The sequence below is a fragment of the Platalea leucorodia genome (genome assembly GCF_965183815.1).
Source record: "Platalea leucorodia genome assembly, chromosome: 5".
In the NCBI taxonomy this organism is placed as follows: Eukaryota; Metazoa; Chordata; class Aves; order Pelecaniformes; family Threskiornithidae; genus Platalea; species Platalea leucorodia.
In genome coordinates this window covers 24897334-24923816 of record NC_138827.1, presented here as the reverse complement: position 1 = coordinate 24923816, position 26483 = coordinate 24897334, and the positions used below count along the sequence as shown (strand labels likewise).

At 38.7% G+C, this 26483-nt stretch overlaps 1 protein-coding gene across 1 annotated transcript in view; it reads left to right on the top strand.

Moving 5' to 3' along the window:
* FGGY (FGGY carbohydrate kinase domain containing) overlaps positions 1-26483 on the top strand; it is a gene marked incomplete at both ends in the record, with an annotated part of 137172 nt that overhangs the window by 46613 nt on the left and 64076 nt on the right. The window contains 3 exons of the mRNA XM_082312099.1: positions 675-790; positions 14565-14693; positions 19609-19712. Coding sequence (XP_082168225.1) covers positions 675-790; positions 14565-14693; positions 19609-19712 — 349 coding nt within the window. The remainder of the gene's footprint in view (positions 1-674; positions 791-14564; positions 14694-19608; positions 19713-26483) is intronic.

The following is a 26483-nucleotide window of genomic DNA, read 5'->3' as shown; positions in this document are numbered from 1 at the left end:
GAACTTAATACTGCACTCAGCTGCATCATGGCTAATGCTATTTCAGCATGTCACTGAATTGTCATCGGCTTCTGCTGAAATACAGACCTAATGATAGTGGTACTTGAACACACGCTATGCAGAAGCTGTGGTAGTTGGATTTGATTTTGCTTGTACACATTCACCTGATAAATGCATTTTGTACCTGCAGGTATTGAAGCAGTGCTATTTAACGTAATTATCAGTGAATACATAATCTCCTGTAAATTGTAGTTCAGCTTGAACATAAGTAACAGAAAGTTTTTCTATGGACATATTGTGTAAAAGACATTGCTATGTAGGTACAGCGTGGAAAAGCATGACTCTTTCTCTGAGCTGCTTGCTAAAGAGCTGTTATGTTCATGCTATGCTGTCCTCTAGGCATATGCATGGCCTGTTATTTGACTGATTTATGCAGTGAAGTGGCCAGACCAGGAGTTGTTTCAGCAGAGAAGAATCTTAATCGTAAGGTCCTTTTAAGGTATCTCAAGATGTGCACTCCAAAAAGTAACCGATTTTTTGAATGTTAGCATTATGCTTGGAATTTTTGACCGGTGAATGAAGAGATCGTTTTGCACAACCTTCTTCCTAGTCACAAATTTAAAACCAAATGTGTTCATTTTCCTGATTCCGTGCCTATATTGTCTCTTTTCTAGGTCCCTCTGTACAGTAGTGTGCAAGTGGACGTACACTTCAGATGGAGGTTGGGATGACACTTTCTGGAAAATAATTGGTTTGGAAGATTTGGTGAAGGATAAGTATGAAAAAATAGGTATAGCAGGGGGTTGTTTTGTTTTATACAATACATTAAAAAGTTATATACTTATATATATAAAGAGATATACATATAAAAAGATCTTTTGCTGTATTATTGTGAATGTCGACAGAAATGTAGCAGGACTTGAAGCTTCAGATCTTTGATATCAAGGCTGGATGCCCATAGGTAACAGCTTTCCTAAGTATGCTTTTTACTCGGCATTGTCATCAAGAACTGTGTTTAAATTTTATACTTCTACCCTTTTGAAATGCCTAGCCTTTCAGTACTGCTCAGCCTCAGCAACAGAGAAGTAAATGGGAGCCTCAGCAATTGATTACATGAAGGAAGCACCTGATGTGGGTGTGTTGGATGGCAGGCTACGAAAAAAAGCCACAATGTAATAATTTATAGCTGTTATTGATAGCATGTTTTGTGACCTGTACCAATCTCCCTTATAGTAATTTCCAAAAAAAAGTGCTGCTTCTGCTTGTTATTATCTTCATACTGTTTCCTTCACACTCTTAGAGCCTAAGTTTAATTAGAATAGTAGCCTTGCTAATAGCAATTCCTACAGCAGATATTCATTAAAAGTCCATAATGTTAATATACCAGAAAATTTCCAGGATAACTTTATTAGACTTTCCCTGTTAAGTTAATGGACTTTTAATGGATGTCCTAAGCAGACATGTCATTAACAAGAATATTACCAGACATGAATTAAAATATGCTCGTTCATCAAAGTTAATTATCTGAAATTTCCTTTGATTTTTTTTTTTTTAATGTCTAGCACTTTGAACAAGTTTGTGCAGCAGTTTAAATGCAGCAACATGAAATGGAAATAGTGTAGGGAGGACTGTAGTGAAATGAAACGTAATGAAATATATAAACTTTTCTGATCATTACAAAATATGCTATAAGTAATTTTCAGGTTATCAGAAAATTGTACTTGAAAGATTCCTTAAATAGATTTCAGCTTTTCGCCTTGCAACTGAAACTGCTTATGCAAAGGTATAAAACGTATTAGGAGTATAAGGCTTTTAGCTTCCTGAGGTTTTAGTTTGAATACAATTCTTAGAACATCTATCACATGTGGCTTTTAGCAAGTCTTCAACAAGGTAAAATAAGACTTGCAATAAATATATGTTTTTACCAGAAAATTGAACATCTTGGCAGCTGGTGGTCTCATGAAGGAGTATTTTTAAAGTAAATTATTTATGAAGTGTAAGCTAAGGCTTTAATGCAATATTTATGCAATGCACTTCAAGGACAGTGCAAAGCAATTTGCCATTTTAAGTAACTAAACATACATGTTTTAAATGATAAAGTAGCCATTAATAAAAAGGGCCTTTTGTTGTGATGGAAGCCTCATAAAACTAATCTATATATGGCTCAACATTTAGCAAGACAAAAATCATTAGTTTCCAATATCGGGCTTACATTTTTGTTAAAACACAATGTTTACAAAATAAATCAGTAAATTAACTTCCATTGATAGGTGTTTCTTGCAAGACAAAAACGTTTTCCTGAGTTAATGGGGAAAGTGTCTAGTTCCCTGGGCAATTGCATTGATTTTCAAGAAACGAGCCGTAGAATACCTGGATGTGTCTCGGCTGGAATTGTAGAAGCAGAATGTGACGTCCAGAATTGTACCAAACTGTAGGCTAGAACTTGAAGCTTCTTAAGAGCACTTACTTTTACTCACCTTAAGAAATCCTTTGATTTTCAGATTCTTGGGCTGATTACCTTAGGTGTATCCAAAGTATAACACACTTTTTATTTTGCATAATAATGCTGAAACCTGGCCTTAGGTAGAATATATGCTTATTTCCATGACCATTTGTCTAACCTTGCCTTTTTTAAAAGGAACGTGTTACATTCATTGTATTTAGCCGTGTGATAAAATCACAAAAAAGCAGGACAGTGACTTTCATTCATGTGTCTATGAAGAGGGAGTAAGGAGTTCTCGGTATGATTGTGGAAACTAGATAGCAACTACTCCTTCATTCCTTTGAGTTTTTCTTCTAACCTGCGCCTGTTGGAGTCTCTTGGAAGGGTTTAGCTTCAGGAGACAAAAAGACACCAAAGCAAAGCAACTCACTTCCCGCCCAGAAGCTACTCAACAACGCTGAGGGCTGTGTTGCGTGCTGTGGAAGCACTTTGCTTTTTGCCACCCCTAATCTTATCAGTGTCCCTGTACATGGGAAAATGGGAATGGTAACATTGTTCCAATGGAACTTTAGGGGCTTTGGTTGTTCTAATGAATGTTCAGTGTTGTTGGGCTTGGGAAGAGTACTCTGAATAAGCTCAGCTTTCCTTTACTTAATTTAAATTAATCAGGACAGTGTAGATCCACCTGCCAGGAAAGTGCTATTCAGTCACTTGAGCAGCACTGGTCAAACTGCAGGTGTGATGGTTTTGTATAGTGGAAGACTCCTTTCTGCCGACGCCCAAGGTGTCGGCATTGGTGGCAAGGCACCGTCACTGCACAGACCTCCTCCCAGGAGCCCACAAATGCTACACTGAGCACAACGAACACAGGATCACACCTTGCACAAACTCATTTTTATAATAGTGCTTCAGGGTGCTGTCCCATAAGTGAACAGTCTCAGCTGCCGTTAACTTCAGCATGTTATACAAAAGGAAGGCAATTTGTTTAAGTAACTCATATGGACAAACAGTCAGAGTGTGTGCTTCCAGGAGGCACATGATAGTGTGCTACGGCTGACAGGAAGGACTTCAAAGCAGTAGACTTAGCTGGCTTGCAGATTAAGGAACTCAAAATTGCCAGATAACCTAGGTAGGAGTAGGTTGAAGGGAGATGGTCAAAAGCTCCTCCTAAAATGAAAACAAAACCAAAAAACTGACAAGTCTGAAGTAATTCTAGTGGAATTTCCTTTTCTGTTCTCAAGCTTGTCCAAGTCCGTGTATGTCTGCTCAAGGTTTGTTTAGCTCAAATACAAGGATGTATTTTAATGCCTGCATGTTCCCCTTGTAAAGAGAGATAATAGTATTTTTCTCACATATCTCTCCTACAAGATTAGCAGGCTCTGAATCATCATTTCTTTCTAAACAAAGCAAAATGTCACAAGATAAAATTAGCAAAATTTTCTTACTGTAACAAAAGTAAATACAGAGTTTACCAGTTTGAAATAGGCAGAAAATCTATGTGGTTTTTTTTAATCTCTAGTGAAATCGTTATTGTTTCCAATCAGAGGGAACTATAGATGAATGGTTATGACTAGATGTTTTTTTCGAAGTAGCTTTAACTTTCATGACACTGGAAATATTTATGGAAATTACCTGAGAACAACTTTTTAATGTATATATTTTTATTCTGATAAATGCACTTTTAAACACCACTTTTAAAATGTCTTGCCCTTTAAAAATATATTTACTGTAATCAGAGTGGTGCTTGTGGTTCCAGGTAGTACGCTTCTCTTAGTTTCAGTTTAACTTAACGTATGACCTTGTTGATAAGGGAGACCCTCACATTTGACCTTTAAGATCTTCCACAAACCTTTCCCACATCGAAGCGTGGGTTCACATATGAAAATTCCCAGGCCTTTGACAGTTTACATTTCTCAGAGCAGACTAACTTTTCAGGCAATCCACATAATAAGTTGTTTGTGGTCCCTTCTGTATGTCGTGAATTTACTGATCACGTTTGTGAAGGTAAAGAGTGTTATCTGGAGATAATACAAAATTTATTGATCCCATTAATTTGCCCACCAAGAGATTAGAAGATGGCTTGTATTCAAAACCACTATGAAAGTGTTGTGTACTACAGGCATTAGCATTTATCTGCTGTGGTGAAAGCACATGATAAGTATCTCTTTGTGGTATTATAAAACCTAGAAAGACATTAACAATTCCGTTAAAATTTCATGTACTATAGACCTCTTAGTGTACTGAAGCGTATATTCCATTTGGAGGAAAATGTCTGATGAATTTTCACCATAGCCCTCTACTTCAGGGGCTACTTAAGGGACCAAATAATGATTTTTTATTGAATAGTAATATTTTATGCCAGGTCTTTTTCTGGTTGAAGATGGTGCCTTTGTCTGAGAGAGCATTGCAGGTACTGCGGAACAGGTTTTACTGTTCTTGTAGATCATGTGTTGAAGGCTAAAATGCTATCTTTTGTAAAGTGGCGTTTAAACTTAAACTTTCATGTGACTGGATAATATAGAGATCAGAGTTTCATGCTTGTCTTCAAGCAGCACTTCTCTCTCTGTTTCATAACTCTAAAACTGTAGCTTTGCTTAATTTGCTTTAGCATGAGACTGGTAGAATTCTTTCATGTTTGATTTTGACTTTGCAGGTGATGGTAGTATAAGGAAGAACACCCTCTTGTCCTTACACATCTCTTTATTTAAATCCCGCTCTGGGTCTTTTACCCACTCATCCTTCTTTGCCACCTTCAAGAAGAATGCTTCCTATTTGGCACAGATTGCCTCAAGCCATCTCCAGTAGGATTTCTTCTGATTTTTTTATTTTTTTTTTATTTTTTAATTTTTTTTTAATTTTGGCACTGTGTTTTCCATTATGAAGGGTTCGACTTGACTCTAAAGTGCATTTACGGTTAGCGGTCTTTACTCCCATGCATCAGTACAATAGTGTCACCCTCCTAGTTCCAGCACTCTGACTGTGCTTTAGTGTACAGCCCTAGCACTTTGTAATCTCTTGTCTGTAACTCTTCCCTTAATTCCAGGACTTTGGGGACTAGCAGCTTGATGTTTTCATGTACCTGGACACTTGCATATGCCATTTTTGAGTGACCTGAGAAGAAGGCTCTGTAGAATTGTAAGACTGCGTGGATGTTCTTTTCTAATGCTCTTTAATTTGTAGTACTTATTCATAAATTTGTAATGAAGAAAAATGTATATGATTTGGGACTTTGGCAAGATAGCCGTGACTCTCTTTGACTGGTGCCTGCTGTCATTCTTACTGTGCACAAGCTTTGCAATATGCTGGGTTTTCAAATGTAGATGCAGCTCTGTGTTCCTTTAGGCATTCAAACAAGTGACAAAACAGCAGGCTGTTTATTCATGAACGTGTTATTATATGAATGATTATATTCTTGCATCTGCCAGTATCTACTTCCACATACAAAACTAATGAAGATAATGGTATTGTATACCTCACTTTTTACACTTAAATATTTGAGTCTGCTTAGGTTTTGTATTTTGTCTGTAGTCAGTTTTAATACTTGGAAGTTCTACTCATTTGTTTACATTTAGGCTGAAAATGGAAGATTCAGTCCAGGGGGGGAGAATACAGTCAATATTAACTTATGCTACAGCAGCTGCGAAGGGAATGGTCAGTCCATTAGTTCTGCCAGTTTTCTGTCTCTTCCAAGGCCTTTGATGCCAGATGCTCCGGAGTATATGAGAGATTTCCTTGAAGGCTGAGAGAAAGGGATGATGATTTTTTTTTCAGGTCAGCTTGTAGCTGCCAATTCTTCATAAAACTGGAGTGTAGCAACAAGCTTTAAACACCATGCTTTGCAAATGGTAGAGAATAATAAGTAAAAAGATTCTCGTAAGTATGAGGTCCCTTTATCTGTCTGTCTTTGGTATTTTCCTATCCCTGATAAATTACAACACGTTACAATTTCAAACAAAATTAAAAGGATGAATCAGAGGATATTTACACTTACATGCTGTCAAAATCCATGGAATTTACAAGGGAAGAGTGTTCCAAATATACTAACGTTTTTCTTGCTTCCTGGCATTTCAGTCCATCCAAGAGCTGTAGCAACTGTAAAGGAGCTGAAACTGGCACAGCGCAAAGTGGTTTTAGGGTGTCTCCTTCCTCAGAACTTGAGGTATTATTTCATAATATATGATTCAGCAGTAAGAAGTTAGAAGGATTTTTTTCTCAGAAAAGCTACACATTCCTGTGATTTCTGTTTTATTTTATGTTTTTTCCATCTTGAGATCACTAAATCACATGAATGGTTGAGGTTAGAAGGGACCTCTAGAGATCATCTAGTTCAGCTCCCCCTGCTCAAAGCAGGGTCACGTACAGCAGGTTGCTCAGGGTTGTGTCCAGTTGGGTTTTGAGTATTTCCAAGGATGCAGACCCTAAAAATCTCCCTGGGCAATCCATTCCAGTATCTTGACCACCTTTCCCTAATAAAAACATTTTTTCTTTTGTTTAAAAGTAGTTTCCTGTATTTCAGTTTGTGCGCATTGCTACTTGTACTGTCACTGGGTGCCTCTGAGAAGAGTCTTGCTCTATCATCTTTACTCCCTCCCATCAGATATTTATATACACGTTGATAAGATCTGACCCCCCTCTCCCCCCACCTCCAAGCCTTCTCTTTGCTGGGCTTAAAGTCTCAGCTCTCTGAGTCTCTCCTTGTACGATATGCCTCTGTCATCTTTGGGGTCCTTCTCTGGACTTGCTCCAATATGTCTATGTTTCCCCTGTACTGGGAAGTCCAGTATAAACCACAACACTCCAGATCAGGGAGCAAGAATCACCTCCCTTGGCCTGCTGGTGGCACTCTTCCTAACGCAGCCCAAGAGGCTGTTGGCCACTTGTGCTGCAAGGGCACATCACTGGCTCACGTTCAATATGGTGTTCACCGGACCTCCCAGTCTTTTTCTGCCAAGCTGCCTTCCAGATAGTCGGCCCCCAGCCTGTCCTGGTGTGTGGGGTCCTTCCACCTCACGTGCAGAACTTGCTTTTCCCTTTCTTGAATTTCACGAGTGTCCTGTCGGCCAGTTTCTCCCGCCTGACATATTCTTCCTCTTTCCAGTAACTGTTCTTTAATAAGCTGGGCTAAACTCGGGTAGCTCAGGTTTCTTCACAGTGTTTCCTGGGTGACATTTTCCATTCCCCTTCCACTGTAAGGAAGGGAACCATCATTCACCCTGCTTATCATCAGGTTGAGTCCTGCTGGCAGATGGTACCTTTCCACTTCTCACTCCTCTCTGCTGCAAGAAGTGAGGGGTGCTGTGTGGTGTTCTTTCATCCTCGGGCTCTGTCTAACAGTCGATCTAACAGTTGATCTGTTAGATCAACTAATAGTAAAAGCTTAGAGCTTTCAGAAAATAATATTTTTTAAAAAATTCCCACTGTCCACTTGTAGAGTTCTGGTCTGAGACTCCGTCTGTCTGGGGAATCGTATTTTCTTCTGCTCTAGCAATGTTGTGAACTTGTGAACTTTCTCTCGAATATAAAAACTAGGAACCTTTTGTTTGAATTTCTGTGTTTAATAGTCATAGGAGAAGCTTTGAGCAGACTTTGAGCCTGTTGTATCCCCCTTTCTTATTTTTCATACAGTTCTAAAAAAAAAAGAAAAGAAAAAAAAGCATTTCTCAGAATAGTTCTGGGTCATTTCTTCTTTTTACCTGACTCTTCCTCTTCCTGGTCCTGATTTGTTCTTCATCTTCTTTTTTTGCTTAATCCTCATGCTGAGATCACTTTTAAAACAGAGATGTCTGCTTTATGAGTCAGGATTCACAATACCAGGACTATGGCAAACAATTTGCCAACTTCCTCCAAGTTGGAGGCTGTTTGACTGCCTAAAATTAATGTTTAAGTAGTTTAAAGTGTATCTTAGAACTAGTCTTGATTTCATAATTTCCTGTGACGGAGAGCTCACTTCAGACTTAAAGGTTGTTGATTGTTAGTTGCTGTCATTTCTCAAAATTAATGAATTAATTAAAGAATACACTATTTGTGATCTGAATTTTAACTTCCTACTCCTGTCTGGCTGACTGTAGTGACATGCCTGACCTGCACAGACTGAAATTTTCTACGTTAAAGGAAAACACTGAGCTGCTTGAGGTTTTTTACCAAAACTCTTATGTGAACTGTCATACTTCTCAGTCCTTGCAATTACTTTCCTGACTCATTTCTGAACCTTTATAATGCATTGGTATCATCTCAGTACGTGTATTAGAACTGGATACTGTGTGAATGTGGTGGGGAATAAGATTGTACAGGTATGAGAAGCTTAGCTGAAAGATTCAAAAGCATCCTTTCAGTAACTGATTAGGTTATTTTTAGTCTGTCATTTCTTTCGGTTTTAAAGAAGGGGTAATTATTTCTTCAAAGAGGAGTTTCTATCATGTGAATTATTAAAAAAAAGTCCAGTAATAAAAAACATTCTGTTAAGTAATGATCCATAATTAATACAAGCCAAATAGCCTGTGCAATCTTAGTGATGTACTGTACCAAACTAGAGTCTGATTACTTGCAACTCTGAAAGTACAGCAGTAGTCACGTCATCTACATTGATGATCCTTGTATTTAGAGAGACTTTTAGGAATACTGTACTGTAAAGTGCCAGAAATCTAAATTATCAGCCTATTGAAATCATTGTTTGCAAGCAAAAATGTGAGGTCAGGTAGCTGAGCTTGGCTGAAAATACATTGCATCTAGTTACTCAGTAAGGCATCCAAATACATGTCTTGTGTACCCACACGCATGTCAGCATAGTGCGTAGTGAACCATGCATTACAAGAGATGTTCATTCTGCACTGGTTCACTGAAATCTAGTAATGAAAACTCAGTCACGTCCGTCAATGTATGTGCCTAATGACCCAATGATGCAGAATGCTTTTTTTTCTTTTTCTTTTGACCTTTAACCAGGAAAGCTTATCATTTATACATGAAGTAGCGCTCTCTCCTTTCGACAAGAAGGCAGTAGGCTTTGTTGAAGTAGACACCTATGGTCTGCAGACCAATTTACTTTTCAGCTTAATGAATCAGGATCTGCCTGCACATAGGTTGCTTGCTTTTGCCAGTATTTAGCAAGCTAATATGTCTGCCTTAAGTAATTACATGCTAGGTAGTTGAGATGTAGTTCAGCCAAAGGCATAAGCTGTACGGGAGAGTGGGATGGAAAGGACCCAAATTAGATTTGCCTCAAGCTACTGTGGCAGCTCACATAGACAGAGATGAATTTTGAACTGAAGAAAGCCAAAGTGATTTTGTTTAACCAACTGTTTTTCTCACTTTTAAATAAGCTGGCCTATAATATCACAATTTGTTTTGGTTTTCCTGAATGAAAATTATGAAGTTTTTAACTACCAACTAGGAAATTTTACAGAGGGTATTTCCGTGTTAAAAAAGCCCCAAATCTGACTGTTTCTAACACCCTTTAATCACCATGCATTCAGTCCTAAGAAAAAATTAGTATTATAATTTTATAGTCCACATCATTATCCTGTTTCCTTTTGATCTTAGTGCTATTTTTGCTAATCAGCTGGGTTAAAAACTGTAGAACAATCAGCCATACGTATCTCACTTAAATGTGAGTATTGTATGTAATTGAGAGGGATATTTGCTAATGTATGGTATGTGAGATAGGGTTGGGACAATGTATCAGAAGAGTTATAATATTATTTTTTCAGATGCTTTGCATATCCTAGACTTTTGGCATTCTGTGGATTATTATAAAACACAAAAATTGCAGATTGTCTACAAGCTTTGTAATGAACAATGCATCAAGGGGGAAAATCCCTTACATTGCTTATTACAAGATCCATTTGGATGGATGATGCTTCTTTTTACTAAGGTCCTGTTTCCTTTGATGCTTATTTAGCACCATTTTGTTTAACTAGATAACGTCTTCAATGCATGTTATATATTGCTTATTTAACAGGATATCTGTTTTGTATATTGTCTTTTAAATTAAAAATCATTTAGGTTAGATTGTCCAGTTTGGGGAGGCTATAAAATGGAGACAGGATGTACCCTTCGGTTGGGTTTCTCTCTGAGGTTGCTGGGATTTCAACAAGGGATTGATAGATCCAAGTTCAAGTTTGCTTGTGTCAATTTAGTGAAGAAAAGGGACATGTCCTTTTGATTTTCTTCCTTCTGTATTTAAAGCCAGATATAAGTGCTTGTGAAATGCAGCCATGTTCTGCATGATAGATGAAAAGCTGTTCTTGGTGAGTATGTCATAGCTGAGTCAGCTGGGCCCCCTCTGCGCTCTGCTTTTGTTGTTTTCAAAAAGGTCTATGTCCTAAAGTACCTAGTTCTGTTAAATATTAGTAAGCCTGTACAGTGAATTTTGATTACTAAAGAAGTTGACTGAAGATGTATTGTCTGCCTTCTGTGTTGCGTCTGGTAAATAGCTGGTTGCTGTGGTAACCGCCTAAAAAGGTAGAGGGTCGTTGGTACCACATAAATTCTTCAAACAAAACCTGATCATAGCAAGTTCTAACATTAGTCTTCGAAGAAGGATAAAAGAGGAGGAAGAGATTCAGACAGCTTTTTCCTTTTGTAAACTCACTGCTTTATAGGGGAAAAAATAGCTAGAAATAGTCTGTCTCGTACGAAATGAAAAGGTTGTGGATTAAGGCATTGCATTAGTGAAACAGCTGTATGAATGTGAAACAGAAAGTTCTCCAGCTTCAGCCATTATGGGTTTGTTTGGTTAGGTCTAATTTTGGAAGTCATTATAGCAAAGGTAAATGACTTGCACAGGAGACTACTGTAAACAAAAGACTCGATACATTTACTTTGGCGGGAGCCTTGAGAAGACTCGGTCCTTTCACTGCCTCTTTTATGCTGCCTTCTGTAATACTCTCACTGCCCGCCTCTGTGTGCAGGCTGTTCTCATTTCCCTTCCTCCCCCCCGACAGCTCCGTTCCCTGACAGGTAGGATTTAAGTGGGGCAGCACCTGCCGTTGAAATGCTGGCGTGTAGCTGTAGAATACCTTTATTTTTATAGTAGCTGTCCCTTGACTTCTAAAGCCACTGTGTTTTGCTCAAGTAAGAATCTATTCTCTCCTGCTCTAGTACTGTTCTACAATCTGTTTCAAATGCTTAACTTTTTAATTGTGGCTCCTCTTCGGTTGCTTTTTGTGTTTTTTTATTTTATCATTTAATAGCTTTATACCTACAGATTTTAGGCATACTGATGCTTAGCTGAGTTTTCTGGTTTTTCAGTGAAGAGTAAAACATGAGAATTACAATTCCCTTTCCAGGTCCCTGCCCATGTGGCTACGGCCCATGCCCATTCCACACCTACTTACTCACACTTGTGTGGGTGGGGAGGCAGCTTCCATGATGACAGAAAGAGTGCCCGTGCAGAGCCTGCTTCTTCCCTTTTACAAAGCTCCTCGTGAACATATCGTATGGGTGTAGCAGAGCTTTCACTGATTTCTAAAGCTGGGAGGATGAAGTAGAGGGGCAGAGTCAGTATCTTCTCCATACTGCACTCGCTTGCTGGCACCTCTTTGCTGCTCTCCCTGACTGCTGGGTGACCTAGGAGACTCCCCTTCGCAATCCCTGTCACGGGTTACTTCTGACTACTGTCGCTTCCCAGATTGTCAGGAAGTGCTTTCAGTTGAGGAGTAACTGTTTAACTTGACTCCTGAAACAGTTGGGTCATACTTTACTGTTAATTATTTTTTTTTTAAATACAATATTTTTATGCTGCATCTTCAGATCACAAAAACCCCATCCCTGCATATTCTCACACACTTTATGTCCATGGGGGATAGCAACGCTGCTGGTCGTTCTGGTATATAACTAGTACCAAAGGAATCTACAGGGTCATTTTCTACTGCTGCTGTAGAAGAGAGGATTATCTTTATCTCTGAAATTGCTCCCTTAGTGCTCATTAACTAGAAATACAGTAATTGAGAAGCTGGTAGGAAAAGATTTTGCCTAATAGTAGCCTTGATCTCTAAAATGGAGTTTAACCACATAATAATTACACACTAAAATGTTTGACCAGTATGACTGATATAAACAAGCCAACCATGGAATTGAGTGCCTGGAGAGAGGTTTTATTTCAGATTAATTTCATCTCAAGCTGAAAGATAGTTGTGTACTTTCAGGTCAGGTGACTGATTCTGAAGAAAAAGATGTGGTTTTAGCTGCATGAACTCTTTTGAACTTCCTTCCACCTGCAGGGTCTTTGAGTATCAGGAGAAGCAGACAACTTTGTTTTACTGGTATTCTCTAATGTCTTATAAAACCAGAAAGGTAATATAAAAGTTCTCTTAAAGATAAACATCCTGCTCTCCAACTTACTGGGGAAAAAAATGCAAAAGATACACCTTTTGAAAAAGCTACCACAATGTTTTGACTTTACACTAAGAATTAATAAAATAAGGACATTTTTTTCCTGTGAGGAGATAGTTTAATGTCATTGCTTCCTTCTGTATAAGCTAAATGGTGAGGTTTGGTTACTGCCCCCAATATTTGAAATAAACCCAAAGTACAAAAGTTTTGGCTATACATACTTGTTTTAAATTTCCGGTATGAGGTTCAGCCTAGCATTTCAGAGGTGGCGGTGTGGCTGTCAGTATAGTAGAAACTCTTGGAGAAACGAACACTGAGAAGTTGTGTGTGCTGTCTAATCACAAAGTGTTCCATACACTGCATCTGTCAGGAAGTGGGGGCCTTCCTTACGGGAAGAACCAACATCATTTACAGCAAAGACAAAGATCTAAGTGATATGTAAAATGGAAGACCTGTTTTCCACCTGTGAATTTAATATCATAACCTTCTTTTCATCTAATACTAAGGTAGTGTAACTGTATTTCTAGAAGATTATGCTCATGGGCATTAGTGTATTCCTGGTATTTTATGATTGCTATTCCTCTTAATTAATCTCTATTGTGGAGGATGTTTTACTTCCTTTCTATACATCAGAACGTGCTTTAGGTGTAACATTCTCAATAGAATTGACTGTGAAAATAGGCTTGTTTTATTTTAAAAAGGAGTTTTGTCAATTCTGCCCAGAAGATTTGTTGAATTTAATAAACGCTACAGATAGATAGGTACTAACAGCCATGGTACTGGCAGGGAGGTATACAGGAGCTCCCACTGTGCCTTTCACTGCCTCTCACCCACCAAATCTTTAGATAAACAGGGAAGTGTGTGCGGTTCCAGGAGCTGTCAGTCTCATTGCTTCGGCTGTGGTTCTACTCAGCAGCCAGAGAGGAGGCTGTCATGGGGGGTGTCCTTAAATTCTGAAAGTTTAATGAGTCTAGATTTGTTCTGAGCGATCTCTTATCACCATGATTTAATTATTGAAGCAATCTCTTTTTGCGAGACAAAACTTAATGTGCATTATGGTAGCAGAGACAAATGCAGACAGGACCTGCCACCAGACTCCTTGGTGACAGGCCTGAGAGGGAAGGGTCGCATTGCTTGTGTTCGGGGTGACCATAATGTTCTTCATACTTCCTAAAGCCAGTGAAGACTCAAAAAGGGATTATTTAAGTCTCTGAGGAAATACAGCTGCAATAGGAGGAATTTGCTGCTTAAGCCAGTTTCTTTTTCAGAGTTTCTGTTGCTATAGCCACCTTATTCCTAGTAGAAACTGCTGGAAAGGATGGAAATGGAAAAAAAAATTGGCCCCGCCTTGTGCAACAGGTGCAATTTTCAGTTGTGAGCATGGGCTGAGCTGAATCGCATTCACATGCACAGAGAACGGCTGCGGGCAGCCTAGTCAGTAACTACCACAAGAACTTGGGATTTCTGCATAAGTATTTAATATCTCTTGGAAAGATGCCAAACAGAATTTAATTGCTTGTGGTGAAATCTTTCTTCGTGGCTAGATAGGACATTGAATACTTTTGAACTTTCAAATTGCTATGGGACAGCCTGATCTAGCATGGTTGTATTTAATATACAGACAGATAATGAAAGATACTTTTTAATCAGATAGAGTTCTTTGATGCACCTTTTTGCTTTAAATATACCACGCTAACTTGAGGGAGAGGAAGGGAGTTCTTGTAATAACATACACATTTGTTTTTCTGTTTAGTAAATTGACAGGTGTTTGGTTTTTCTTGTGTCTGCCCAGGAAACCACGTCTTGTCTCCTGGAGAGCCTGTTGGAAAAGGTCTAACACCAGAAGCTGCAAAAGATCTCGGTCTCCCTGAAGGGATTGCAGTAGCAGCATCTCTCATTGATGCACATGCTGGAGGACTAGGTACTCAGTCATATATTTACTATTCTTGGAAACAGGAATGTATTGAATTAATTTTAGAAAGCTGTTTTTCTCACAGCCTGTTTTGTATCCAGCAATTCTCTCTGATGCTATTCTTATGAAATAGCATAACTAAAATAAAAAAACCCTCACAATAACTGCTAATATTGTTTATAGAAAGGGGTTATCATTGTTTATTTCTTTTCAGCTGAATTTCCAATTTGTTTGTTAGCTTCTGCTAGTTCCACTTTGAATTCCTGAGCTGAAACACCATTGTTTTGGCATGCCAATGTGCTGTGAGTTTGCATCCTCTGTTGCTCAAAACTTTGGGGATAGGCAAGAAAAATAAAAAATTAACATTCTAAGAAAGAAGTCTCATGTCTGAGGCTTGTTCGTAGTTAGTCTTCCTTCTTAGTTTTAGAAGTGATTCGTGCTTTGTTTAAATAATGCAGTAGAGACTTTTTCACATACATTTATGCTAGCACAATGTGGGATATATACCAAAAATGCTGCTTTTGGTCTAGGGGGTTAAACTAGCAAACGAAACTAGAGGGGGAACTGGGTGCTGCACAGCATTCCCCTTCTGTGACTTTGAACTTTTTATCCGTAACTGGAGCGGGACGCCTGATGCTTAGATATTTTTCTTCTCCAGCACAATATTCTGATATGCCCAGTTTCAACTGTGCTGAAATATATTTGGTGAAGCTCAGTGGCTTCATTTTCCTACTATGCTGTCTGGCCTTATCTAAATACAGTCAATAACAAAGTGATTCAATGTAACTTTTTCAGCAGGAAATTGAGGTTCTTTTAGTTTGATAGTTTAGAAAAAAGTCTTACCTCAGAAAGTTTCAATGTTACTGAAACAGTACTGTTCAATGGAAATCTATTGCTCATCAGAATATTTTTCTCTAGATCTAAATGAAATATGATTAGCTGCTGAAGTACCAGTTTTGTTTCAGATATTTTGTGGTGTTTTAAATCTCATTTGTTCTTCTAGAAGTTGTGGCCTGGAACTTTTAAAATGTTTAAATCCAATTTCTATGCTTCTGATAACTGTTTCTGATGAGGTTAAGTAATCATGTAGATTGCTTTTCTTATTACCTCAGAAGGATTAGATAGAGATCCAGCTGCAAAAAGGAAGACAGAGTTTTAGTGTCATAGTTGTAGATGTGTTGTGTTCCTACTGTTGTGACTTACTTAAAAATCTGTTTGTGTCAATTAGTATCCTGATTGCATAAAAATGTGTTTAAAACTATGTGCCCTAGCAGTTTTGTGTTCTTAAAAAGGATGTAATAATAAGCTGGCCTGAATAATGAACTTGCTGAAAAACTGTATTGTCACAGAGCACATCAAAATGACAGTGGAGAGTCCTCGTTTAATTGGCATCATTATGTGAGTACCGGATTCAGAGCACAAAAAGTTTGCCCAGTAAATTTCACATGCTGCAATCAATGAATTGAATTTAAAGAATAACAGAGAGCTGTTCATTTGCTATAGTTTTCTGTAAAGAAACTCACATTAGAAATATATAGCTACTGGCATCCAACAGAGTAAGATTTCAGTGGATAGAGACAGTCTGCTTATGCTAGTCCTGTTTATCAGAATATGTTTTCCCAGATGGCACCACAAACACTAGCAGACTACTGAAATCATTGCCAGGAGAAAAGGAATGTATAGGTTGTTGTTAGAGAGGGAGAGATGCATTACAGAGGGAAGAGTCAGCAACGCAGTGGGAGAACCTGCATGCTAATCACACGATAACTGAGTAGAGTCTGGGAAAAGAGGAAGATTTAAGATGGAACGCATCCTTCTGGAATCTGGGAATGGTAGTAAATAGGTAGGGAAACTAGTAGAAAAGACAGTAAAAAGGAAAAGATTTGGATAGCAAAAGAGACAGCAGGAGCAAAAGGAGAGCTGTAGAGTGCAAATATATGTAAAGAGAATGAATAGTGTGGTTACATCTCAAATACTGAATGGCTCTCCTTCATCCATAGCTGTTAATAACAAGAACCTTAATCTTTTTGAAGTCTGGTTTAACCTACAGTGTGTAGAATACAGAGCTGAAAATCCTGAAAGAAACACAGAAAAGCAAAAGGAGAACACAGATAATTAATAGAACTAGGAAGTGAAACTGTGTTCTGATTAAAAGATATTAAGGATGGCAATGCACTAAAGCATACTAATCTTTTAATAATGATAAAAGGGGCACAGAAGAAAAGAAAATAGAGAAGAGATACTTGAAACTGAATTAAAATGTGAAAATATCGGAAATAACTCTTGTAGTTGATGTAAAACTTTTGTTTTGAAAAGGTACTGATGTGTGTTTTAGTTCTTACTCTGCTGTGATCTGTATTGAAATATTGAGGTTTACGGTTTGTTTGAAGGATATGACTTGTATATTAGTAAGCATTAGATTAGTTTGTGGGACAACAACATCCAGTGGGTGTCATTATTCTTATTCTTATACACATTCTGCTGGTTGTTTTAAAAATAGTTTGTAACAGCAGAGTAACGAAAAGGACTCTTTCATATCCTGCAGGCTAAACCAAAATAACATGATGGACATCTTGTTTTCAGTGTTAATAACTTTTGACGCACTGTTCAGATCTGCTTTTGGCTGGACATAAAGTGTGTTTTTTCTGGACAGGTTCCTGAAGTTTATGAAGGCTTCAAAGTTTTGAGTAAAATAAGGTAAAGATAAAGAATTATGTAATGCGTATGTCTGTGGAGGTCATCTATGACTCCTGTATCAGTCCATCTGATACCTATTATGGAGAAGTAAAAATCTAAAAGCCAAGTAGTTAGGTCTTACTTTTTGACCTACTGTACCAATTTAAAAGAGCCTACAGATAAAAATGTGAGTATGCATAAAAACAATGTTTACATTGCACCTTCTAAAAAGACATCAGCATTGTTTCAGCGAAAGTAGATAATTTATTTTACAGTATCTAAAATACTTTGTCACTGTGGAAGAGATCCAAAAGTACGCATGCCTGCTTTTCTAAAATCTCTCCTGAAGTTTGTGTGATATACAGACTTCTTGTTCTCAGTCTTTCTTGAGAATCTTCAAAAGATTTTGAGTCTGCCTCAGAGTATGAAAAATTGCAACTAAGTTAAAGGTGAAAGTGACTTATAACAGCAATTAAATCATTTTTAGTAAATAAAATATCTAAGCTTTCATTGTTAGGAGAATGTTCCAGACTTATTTGCTGTCTGACTTCAGTTAATCACAAATAGAAAGACTCTAGCAACTCTAAAAACTAGTAAAGCCACTGACAAAATCCCACTGATTTCAAAAAGGCCCAGAATGCATATTTTGCAGAATGCATGTTTTCTTAGTGATTAAAAATATCTAAATGTGAGGCTCTTCAATTTTGTTTTGTTTATGAAAATACATTTGCAACATATGCTGACAATTCAGTTTAATAGACTTGTTCCCTCTGAAGTGTGAACAATATTTTTAACTTCTGTAAGAAATTCTAATACAGTGTTGGCTAGTACAGGAGATTGCCTTTTAGACAACCCTATCCAAAATTCTTAATATGAACTCATGCATGTCTGTGTTTGAGCAGTGACAAATAAGAGGTAGAAGCCATACTTCTAGCTTTCTTTTGTTCCTTACAAATAAACTCTGTGTATGACAGCTGTGCTACTACATAGTTACAAGCCAGCTCGGATAAAGGGACATAAGGACAGATTTTTAAAGGCTGTACAGTTTTAGATCTTAATTTTCTGATTATTTAGGTAACTTCCAACAATGATAATACCATGATAACCATGGCAACCACGATAAGACAAACCCCAACAGACCGATTTAATAACAGAATCTTGCAGTGGTGACCTAAACAAGAAGGTGTTAATGAAATATAGCATACTAACCAGCAGTAACACTTGGCATCTTTCACAATGTCCAGCAAATGCTTTTGTGTTCCTTCTACAGTGAGGAGAAATAAATTTTTTTTAGCAGGATTGGCAACTGTTCACCAGGCTGCACATCACAGATGCAGATGCAGTGCACAGTCTGGTGACCAGTGTGCCAGTTGAAAAGTAATGCTCAAGAAAAAAAAAAAAGGGCAAACAAAAGAATATTACTTGTTGGGCTGCTGCATTTTGCTGGGTGCAGCACAATGTGGTGCAAGAATGCAGCCTAGGAGAGGAGGAGGAGGAGAGGGCAGGATTTCCACTTCAGCCTCTCCTTAAGTGAATTAAGCATGATGTGATGCATGCTGAAGCTTGGCTGTAGGTCTGCCCCATTCTGTAAGCAAGCTCCTGGCTCCTCTCTGGCGTCTCCTGGTGTATGTTTCTGCTGCAGGGTGAGTTCTTGCTGAGTTTGTCCTCCTTCCTGTCCTGTCCTGCACGCAGAACCTCCTCAGAGCCAAGCACAGTTCCTCTTAGGGAAGGAGTAATCTTCCTTTAGATGGTTCTGTCTGACATGGACAGAACAGCAGCAGCAGTCAAGACAACAAAACTGGCAGCCTTCCAGTCTCCTGCCAAGTTACTCCTTTCTCCAACTCATCCCCTGACAAAACACATCATACAGTATGTGCATGATAAACTGTGAACAAATAAGCATATCTGCCATCTACCGTACTGCCTTTCACAACAGGGCAGTCTTTTGTTCTGCATGTTAGTGTACTACCTAAGAGAATAAAGGTCAGGTTATAGTCAAAATAACATTTAAAAATTATGATGATAAACATGAACATAGAAGAAATCATCTCGCGTGCTCACTTATCTGGAATAAAAATACATGTTAATCTGATTTGATAAAATAACTTTGTTTATTGACTAAGTAGACTCTTTTTGATTTGTGTCAGTGGTGTGAGATACTTGGCAATCATTTGTGTGCGGAAAAGCTCTGTTTTGTGAGGGTTGGCTTGCTCTTCTTTAAAATAGAATTTTAATTTTATTTTAATAGGAGTAATTGGAGCAGATGTGAAAGGACATAACCTGCCATGTGAGAACCAGCCAATTACATCCCGCGTTGCTATGATCTGTGGAACATCTTCATGCCACATGGGGGTAGGTTATATGCATAGTCCTAATTTGTACAGAATGTACTAACTAATGTTTTTGAAGGGAAAAATGGCCTTTGTCCTTCTCACTCTTTTCCTTTTCCTTGAATTTTTTCTGGTAGCTCTATCTTTACCTTTGGATATTAATTATATATTACCATGCATTTGCTCTTAAGCAAGAACTTGAATAGAAGTAGAAATCAATACTGAAAAATGACATGGAAAGTAAAAACCACGATGCTAGAGTGGCTTAAAGAGCAGCCTGAAATCTGAGCCAAAGACCCTGGGCTTGAGTTATCTGTGACAAGCCTGTCACTAATGTGTTATAGAATAGTGTCTTTGCAGAAGGAGTGCATGTCTTCAGTCACAACCCTTCTCCCCCACCTATTCACTTAATCAATATAAATCCTTCTACCTCTGAAAGTTGCCATGATGTATAGAATTATGATATGTATCATGACTAAAAAGAAAAACCCCAATAAGCAATTTTCACTTTGCTAATTTTTCCTCAGTGAATTAATACAAAAGCTTTTCCTGAGATTGCAATTAAAATTTAGTGTCTGCTTTTGAAATTATACCTTTTTAAAATGCATGAGTCTGAAAGCATTCCATTTAGATAAGTACCCTTTTCTGCCACATTTTTTATTTAAAACTCATTTCGATCTTAAATTTAGACTGATTATAACTTGGATTTTTCCAAAACGACCAAATGGCAATGAGAGTGCTAGAGGTGTTACAGAGAACTAACATACTTCATGGAGAGAGCTCCAGTAGAGAAAAAGAAAGGAAGGTGATAATAAAATGTCAGGCTTAACAGTAAGTTAAGTTGCCTTCGTAGTAACAGCATGAATACATGGTGATCTTGAGCATGAATAAATGGTGATCTTGTCACATGGACTGTAGTTCAGCAAGGCATTTAAGCACATGATTGAATTTAAAGATGGGAATAATCCCGGTATTGTGAAGCAGGCATTTAACAAAAGCTTACATCCTGTAGACCAATTGGAATATATTTGGATTCCTTCCTGAACAAGAGTTTCAAACCTCAAACTCCACTACTCTTAGCTTACTCTCTCTCTGAAAAATTACATTGGTATCACTTTATCTATCACAGGGCAGGTAGGGCACCATGCAGATACCTGCTCTGGGGGAAGAAGTCACCCTTCGAGCCTGCCACTACTTTTATTATTTCCAGTTTTTTTGATGGGGGTTTCTGCCCTTTCAGAAGAAGCTGTTTGTGTGAACTCTTCCTAACCTGTTTCATTTAGCTGATTTAGTTTAAATCATTAAAATGAGTTGGGTTAATAGAGACATAATACTGGTCCGAAATGAGCTGAGGAGCTCTCAGACAGTTTTCCCAAAAGGTCTAAGGGCAATGTTGAGCAGCTGGAAATGGGCCAGCTGGCTCTAACCTGTTCCTTTAGTATAACTAGCCCTGCAGGAGGACATGTGTGTAGTTATTTATTAATTTTTAATATATATATATTGGTAAGTTCTAATGTAGACCCAGTTCACAACTATAGTTTGTTTTGCTTCCCAAACTAGAGCATGGCATATCAGTATAAACAGTTTCACAGCACTTTCTGTGTGCATACTCCATGACCATGAGAGATGTGGCTCCATTAAATATGCTAATATAACAAAAGTGACATGATAAAGTCCATGTTGATGTTAATCAATGGTCTGTTCTGTCTTTAAAGCAACCCCAAAGTCGTACACAGACTGTACACCACAGACAAGGTAGAACCTTTTAAGGCTCTTAATCACTTGGATGCAAACTCAGGAATAGATGCTTGTGCAGGTTTTGGCTGGATTTAAGTAGATTTTTATTTAAATGTAACTACTCAGCATTTTATAATCGTTTCCTTAACTGCCTCATCTGCTCAGAGGTATAACAATCTCTAGCCTGCAGAAAATAAGCAAATTCTGAACTTCTCTGGATTTAATCTGAGAAAGGACTTTGGTTTACTATTCTTTTATCTATTACCTGCATAGTCTGCATGAGGTGAATGTAGAGCACACAGAGCAGTTGTATTTGTGTTTTAATGAGACCTGTATGCAGCTGCATTTGGCTGAAATTAGCTGTTCCTTTTTTTAATTAGGGCTATAAAATGAAAGTATATTATACTTGTGTTTTGATAGAAATATATATTTTCTCTCTCTGTGTGCACCAAGGGACCCTCAGGGCTACAGAGATTAATCATCAAGTTTAATTTAATGCAGTGGGAGAGAGACCTGTGTGGTCAGGCGGGCATTAAAAAGTGCCTTTGATCTGCCTCAGGTGCACTGAGCCCCAGTGAGCCAGCAACAATAATACCTTTGTGAGATGATCAGAGACGAGAGAGGGAGAAAATGGCCGGTGTGGAAACTCAAGGCCGCCCTTTGTTGTGGTTCTGGCAAACAAAAGAGCCAACTGTCAGGAGAAATTCAGAAAACAGAAAGCAGGGTGAAAGTATGGTTGGATTTCTTTCAAGGGATTGTAACAGGAAACTGTTCAAAATCATCTGCTATGCCTTTCTCCCCCCCCCTCCCCCCTTTTTTGGTGAGGGCAGGGGTACTACTGTTGGTGTGTGTCTGTTGGTACAGTATTTCCATTCTCTATTCCATTCCCAATACCCCATGAGTCACCGAAGCAGGTATTGCTTGAACACTGCATTTACTTTTAGAGAAACTACTCCGTGACCCAGTTTTCATTACCTCAAGGACTCTAGAGATCTTGAACAAAAGACTTTGCTAATCATGCCTTTGATATTTTAGAAAGTACAAATGTGAAACCTAATTTTACTCATGTCTATAATAGTTTAATTTGTGGTAGAACTACAATTTTTAAGTGAGGATATGCTTTTGGAATTAACCACTGACAGTTTGGGGTAATCAGACACAAACAAAGCATTTTGAGATACTTCAATAGCTCATGAAAGAAGCAAAAAGCTTGTTGTAATTAGGTTACTGATCCAAGTCCAGGTCTGAGTTGGTAGTTGCTGAAAGTCACTGCCACCTCGGGGCTCATCCATTATCCATGAGGAAAAAGAAAAGACAAGACGGTTTTCTGAGTATTTTTGGACAGTTATTCATTTTACATGGTTCTCTGCTGCTTCCTTTGCCCTAGCAAAAGTCATTGGCAGAATTTGCATTCGGAATGGCAAATAAGCTGTCCTTTTACTTGTGAAGGATTGTGCCTTAGTTTAGGGACGAGATTAATTTGCTGCAGCTTTGATCTGTCTGTGCAGCAAGGTATTCCTTTCAAGTGACGGATACTCAGTGGCTGACTTTTCTGAGTAGGCTGCTGCATGTCATCATGCTTTGTAGCCAGGGTCTGTAGGCTCTAGCACCCATATTTAGTTTTAGAACTTTTAGGAGACTTTCCTTGTGTAGCCATGGCGACTACACAAAACGTGTGAGTAGTTTTTCACAGTAGAATAGGAACAGGTTTGTTGCTTTGAAATAGGAGCTTGCATGTTATTCCTAACTAGTAGTTTGCATGGGTCTAACTGACATGCCCTAACTTCTGGGAATAAGGTAATTGGTTTCCCTAAAAGCCTGTCTTCCTGCCAGTGTCTTATGGGTTTTATGGGATATTTTAAAGGTTTCAAAAATCCTTTGTTTTGTTCTGAAACCTTTACGTGATTGGGGGGATTTCAGGTACAGATATCTGTATTATCTTGCTCCGTTCCTGAACAGAAGCATGCTTGCCCTTTTACAGATGTGTAAAACCACCAAGAATTGAGTTAAGTCTCGGGTGCCGGTTAGCAAACAGCAAAACAGTAATATGAACAAGCAGTGTGACAGCGTACTTGTATACAGAAATTTCCTAGTATTCCTTGGAGCAAGTGGTCTAGCAGTACTGCTGCTCCGTTCTGGTAGATAAATCTTGCTGTTTCCCATACCTGATACCAGCATAGCACTCTTACTGTGGGTGCTAAATTCACATAATAAATTTTTTTTTTTTTCCTCAAAGTAAAATGTTTCATTAGACTGTAAAGTTGTTGTCAGAGCACAGGTCTGAGTAAACTTATCTGACACGTAACAGACTGGGACCAGACTGGGACTGGTTTTTGGTAGCCGGAGGTTGTGAAAGGAATTTGAAGTAATTTAAAATGGTAAGCAGAAATAAATGATAGTTCTGGAGTGGGAATATTGAGACTGCTGAGGGTTTTGGAGCCACTAGGGCATAGTGCCTCTTCCTCCAGACCGGGACTTTTGTGGAGGACAAGGAGGACATGCATGCAGAGCTGCAAGATCCAGAAATATTGAAGCCCATTGTGAGAGAGAGCAGGGATCACCTTTGCAACACCCCATCTTCTCTTTTGTTGTCTGCAGTATAGGGTCCTTGCTAATCTTGTATGTGTACAGGATATGTGCTATTCATGCATATTGAATAAAGTAGGAGAGATCCACATAAAATAGCCCTGTTCATAAAATGTGTACAAACTCTCATTTCTGCCTATTTTGTGGTGAATTAGGCTCACTTAGAGATCAGTGTTCTGCTTTGCACTTGTCCCACAACAGTTTTTCCATTATGAAAATATTTGTCATTCTTGCTCTAACACCTTTTTGGATTCACAGCTGAAGGAAGTAGCGAGGGCAGCTTCTAATGGGAACATTGTCTGGCTTGATTTCAGCTTACTGAGGCAGGGTGGGGGACAAATTTGCTGGCATTCTGAGTCCCCAATATACAAGGTTTGTGTTCCTTCCTATCCAGAGCCTCTGATATTTTTTTGGTCTTCATTTGGTAATGTGGTCTGTGTGCTTCTTCAGTCATTCCTTCTTCTTTATTAGCTCTCTGTACTCAAAACTTCTTTTGGGGAATTGTCAGGGAATCTTTTCAGGTTTAGATGGACTCTCTTCCTTTGCATCTGTTTTTGTTACTACTCTGATTCTTCTCATTGGGAACTGACTCACCTGGCTTGGTGTGCAATTCTTTTTTCCCTGGGTGATAATGTGTATTTGGTTTGAAGCTTATAATTTAGTCCTTTTTTAAATTGGAGAGGCACCAGTAATTTATCTTCTATCTTTTCAGATATCTATATGATCTAAAAGACAGAGCTTGAGCAACTACACAAACAGCAAAATGGACAGATCATTTTGCTGTCCCAGTGTTTACTATGGATTATTTCAGGAAGAATATCCCATACTCTCTTTTACCAAGCCTGACTAGTCTTTGCCTGTTTTCTGCTAAAGGAACTTCAGCTCAATTTGCTTATTCTAAATTTGTTCATTTGATTCTCATGATGATTGGCAAACACAATAGAGCTTCTTTGCTCCACAATATCCGGCCAAGCTGCCAGCTTTGTTCACACAAATAGAGTGTAAAGCACGTTTCCACCCCCAAAGCATGCACAGTACGTGTCCTTTGCAGTACATCCTGGAGTGGAGACTGCAGAGACATGCTGGCTCAAAGTGTTCTCATAGCCTGATCTCTGTAATCTCGGTGGGAGCCAGACCAGCAAGTGGATTCAGTATATTTTGGCTCTGATACGAGAGTCTCCTCTTCAGAACATGCCACGTTGTTAAAGCAGCAGACTTTTGAGTAATTACTACACAGGGACTCCTCAGCTGCTTGAAATCATCTGTGAGGAGGGGAAAACTTGCAGGGACTAAATAGGCTGGTACTTGCTTTGCCAGCTATATTTAATCTAGTGGGATGGCACTAAGCAATGTGTTTCTGGAGAGTGAGTCGGAGGACTGCGTGCAGCACTTCAGCCTCGCACTCTTCAGTCACTCCTGCACATGCATCCCTGACGTGAAACGTGCGGTCTCCGAGGGGACAGGGCCAGAAGCCCAGGGCAACGTGTCTGAGTGCCAACTGGCCGTGACCCAGGGTTTAGCAAAGGCAGCAATTTGTCCTTCTCCTGACCAGGGGAAAGGGGCTGGGTTTCAGAGGGTCAGGCTAGCAGGGAGAAGGGGGAGGAATGCAGTAGGAAAAAAAATAAAAACAAAAGCAAAACTATTGAAGCTAGGACAGCCTAAACAAGTTTTTGAAATTATCTGTGCTAGCTTTATGAAATTGATAAGGGCCTGCCCTCTTGGTCTTTTAATATCCTTCTCTTCTGTAAGGCCTGTTCTGCACATGAGTCACAGAGCGAGTGTCTTTCAAATGGGAGAAATAAATTAGTATCGCAGGAACCTCTCCCTTGCTCTGTCCTCATTCAGTTCAGTTCTGCTGGCTTATATATTGCATTTGGCAGCAGTCACAGTGCTGACTTCCCAGCTAATGAAGACGTTTTACATTCAGGGAGGGCTGCATGAAATGAAAACCACATTTACTTCATGGCTGTTGTTACAGGTTGCCTGTCCTTAGTGCACACAGATTTAGCCTTCTGAGGAAAGAAAAGGTCACAGAGTCTATTTAGGTGCCTTTTCAGCCTATGGCCTTAGTAGGGTTATATATCCATAAAATTGCCGCCGCCTTCTACTTGTCCCTCAAAGAAGTCCTCCACACCCTTTTTTAATGAGACTGTCTCGTTCCATGTTTTAGCATCCTTGGTTTGAAAAAGAAACAAACAAAACTGTAATATCCCCTTTGCTGGCATTAATTTGACATTGTGTGCTTTGTTTGCTTTGTTTTGTTTTTAGAAGGCGAGAAGTAAAATATTTCTGCTAGCAGGGCATATAAAAGATTGTTGCATTTCTGGCCTCCTTATTATATTAATAAAAGCTAGGAAGACTTCAGTAGTGGTGGGAGATCATGTGCAGGCAGCCTCCAAAACCCAAAGCACTTACTTGCAGAACTAGTAAACCACAAAGCTTAAGATCTTGAAATGTAAATAGGAAGTTG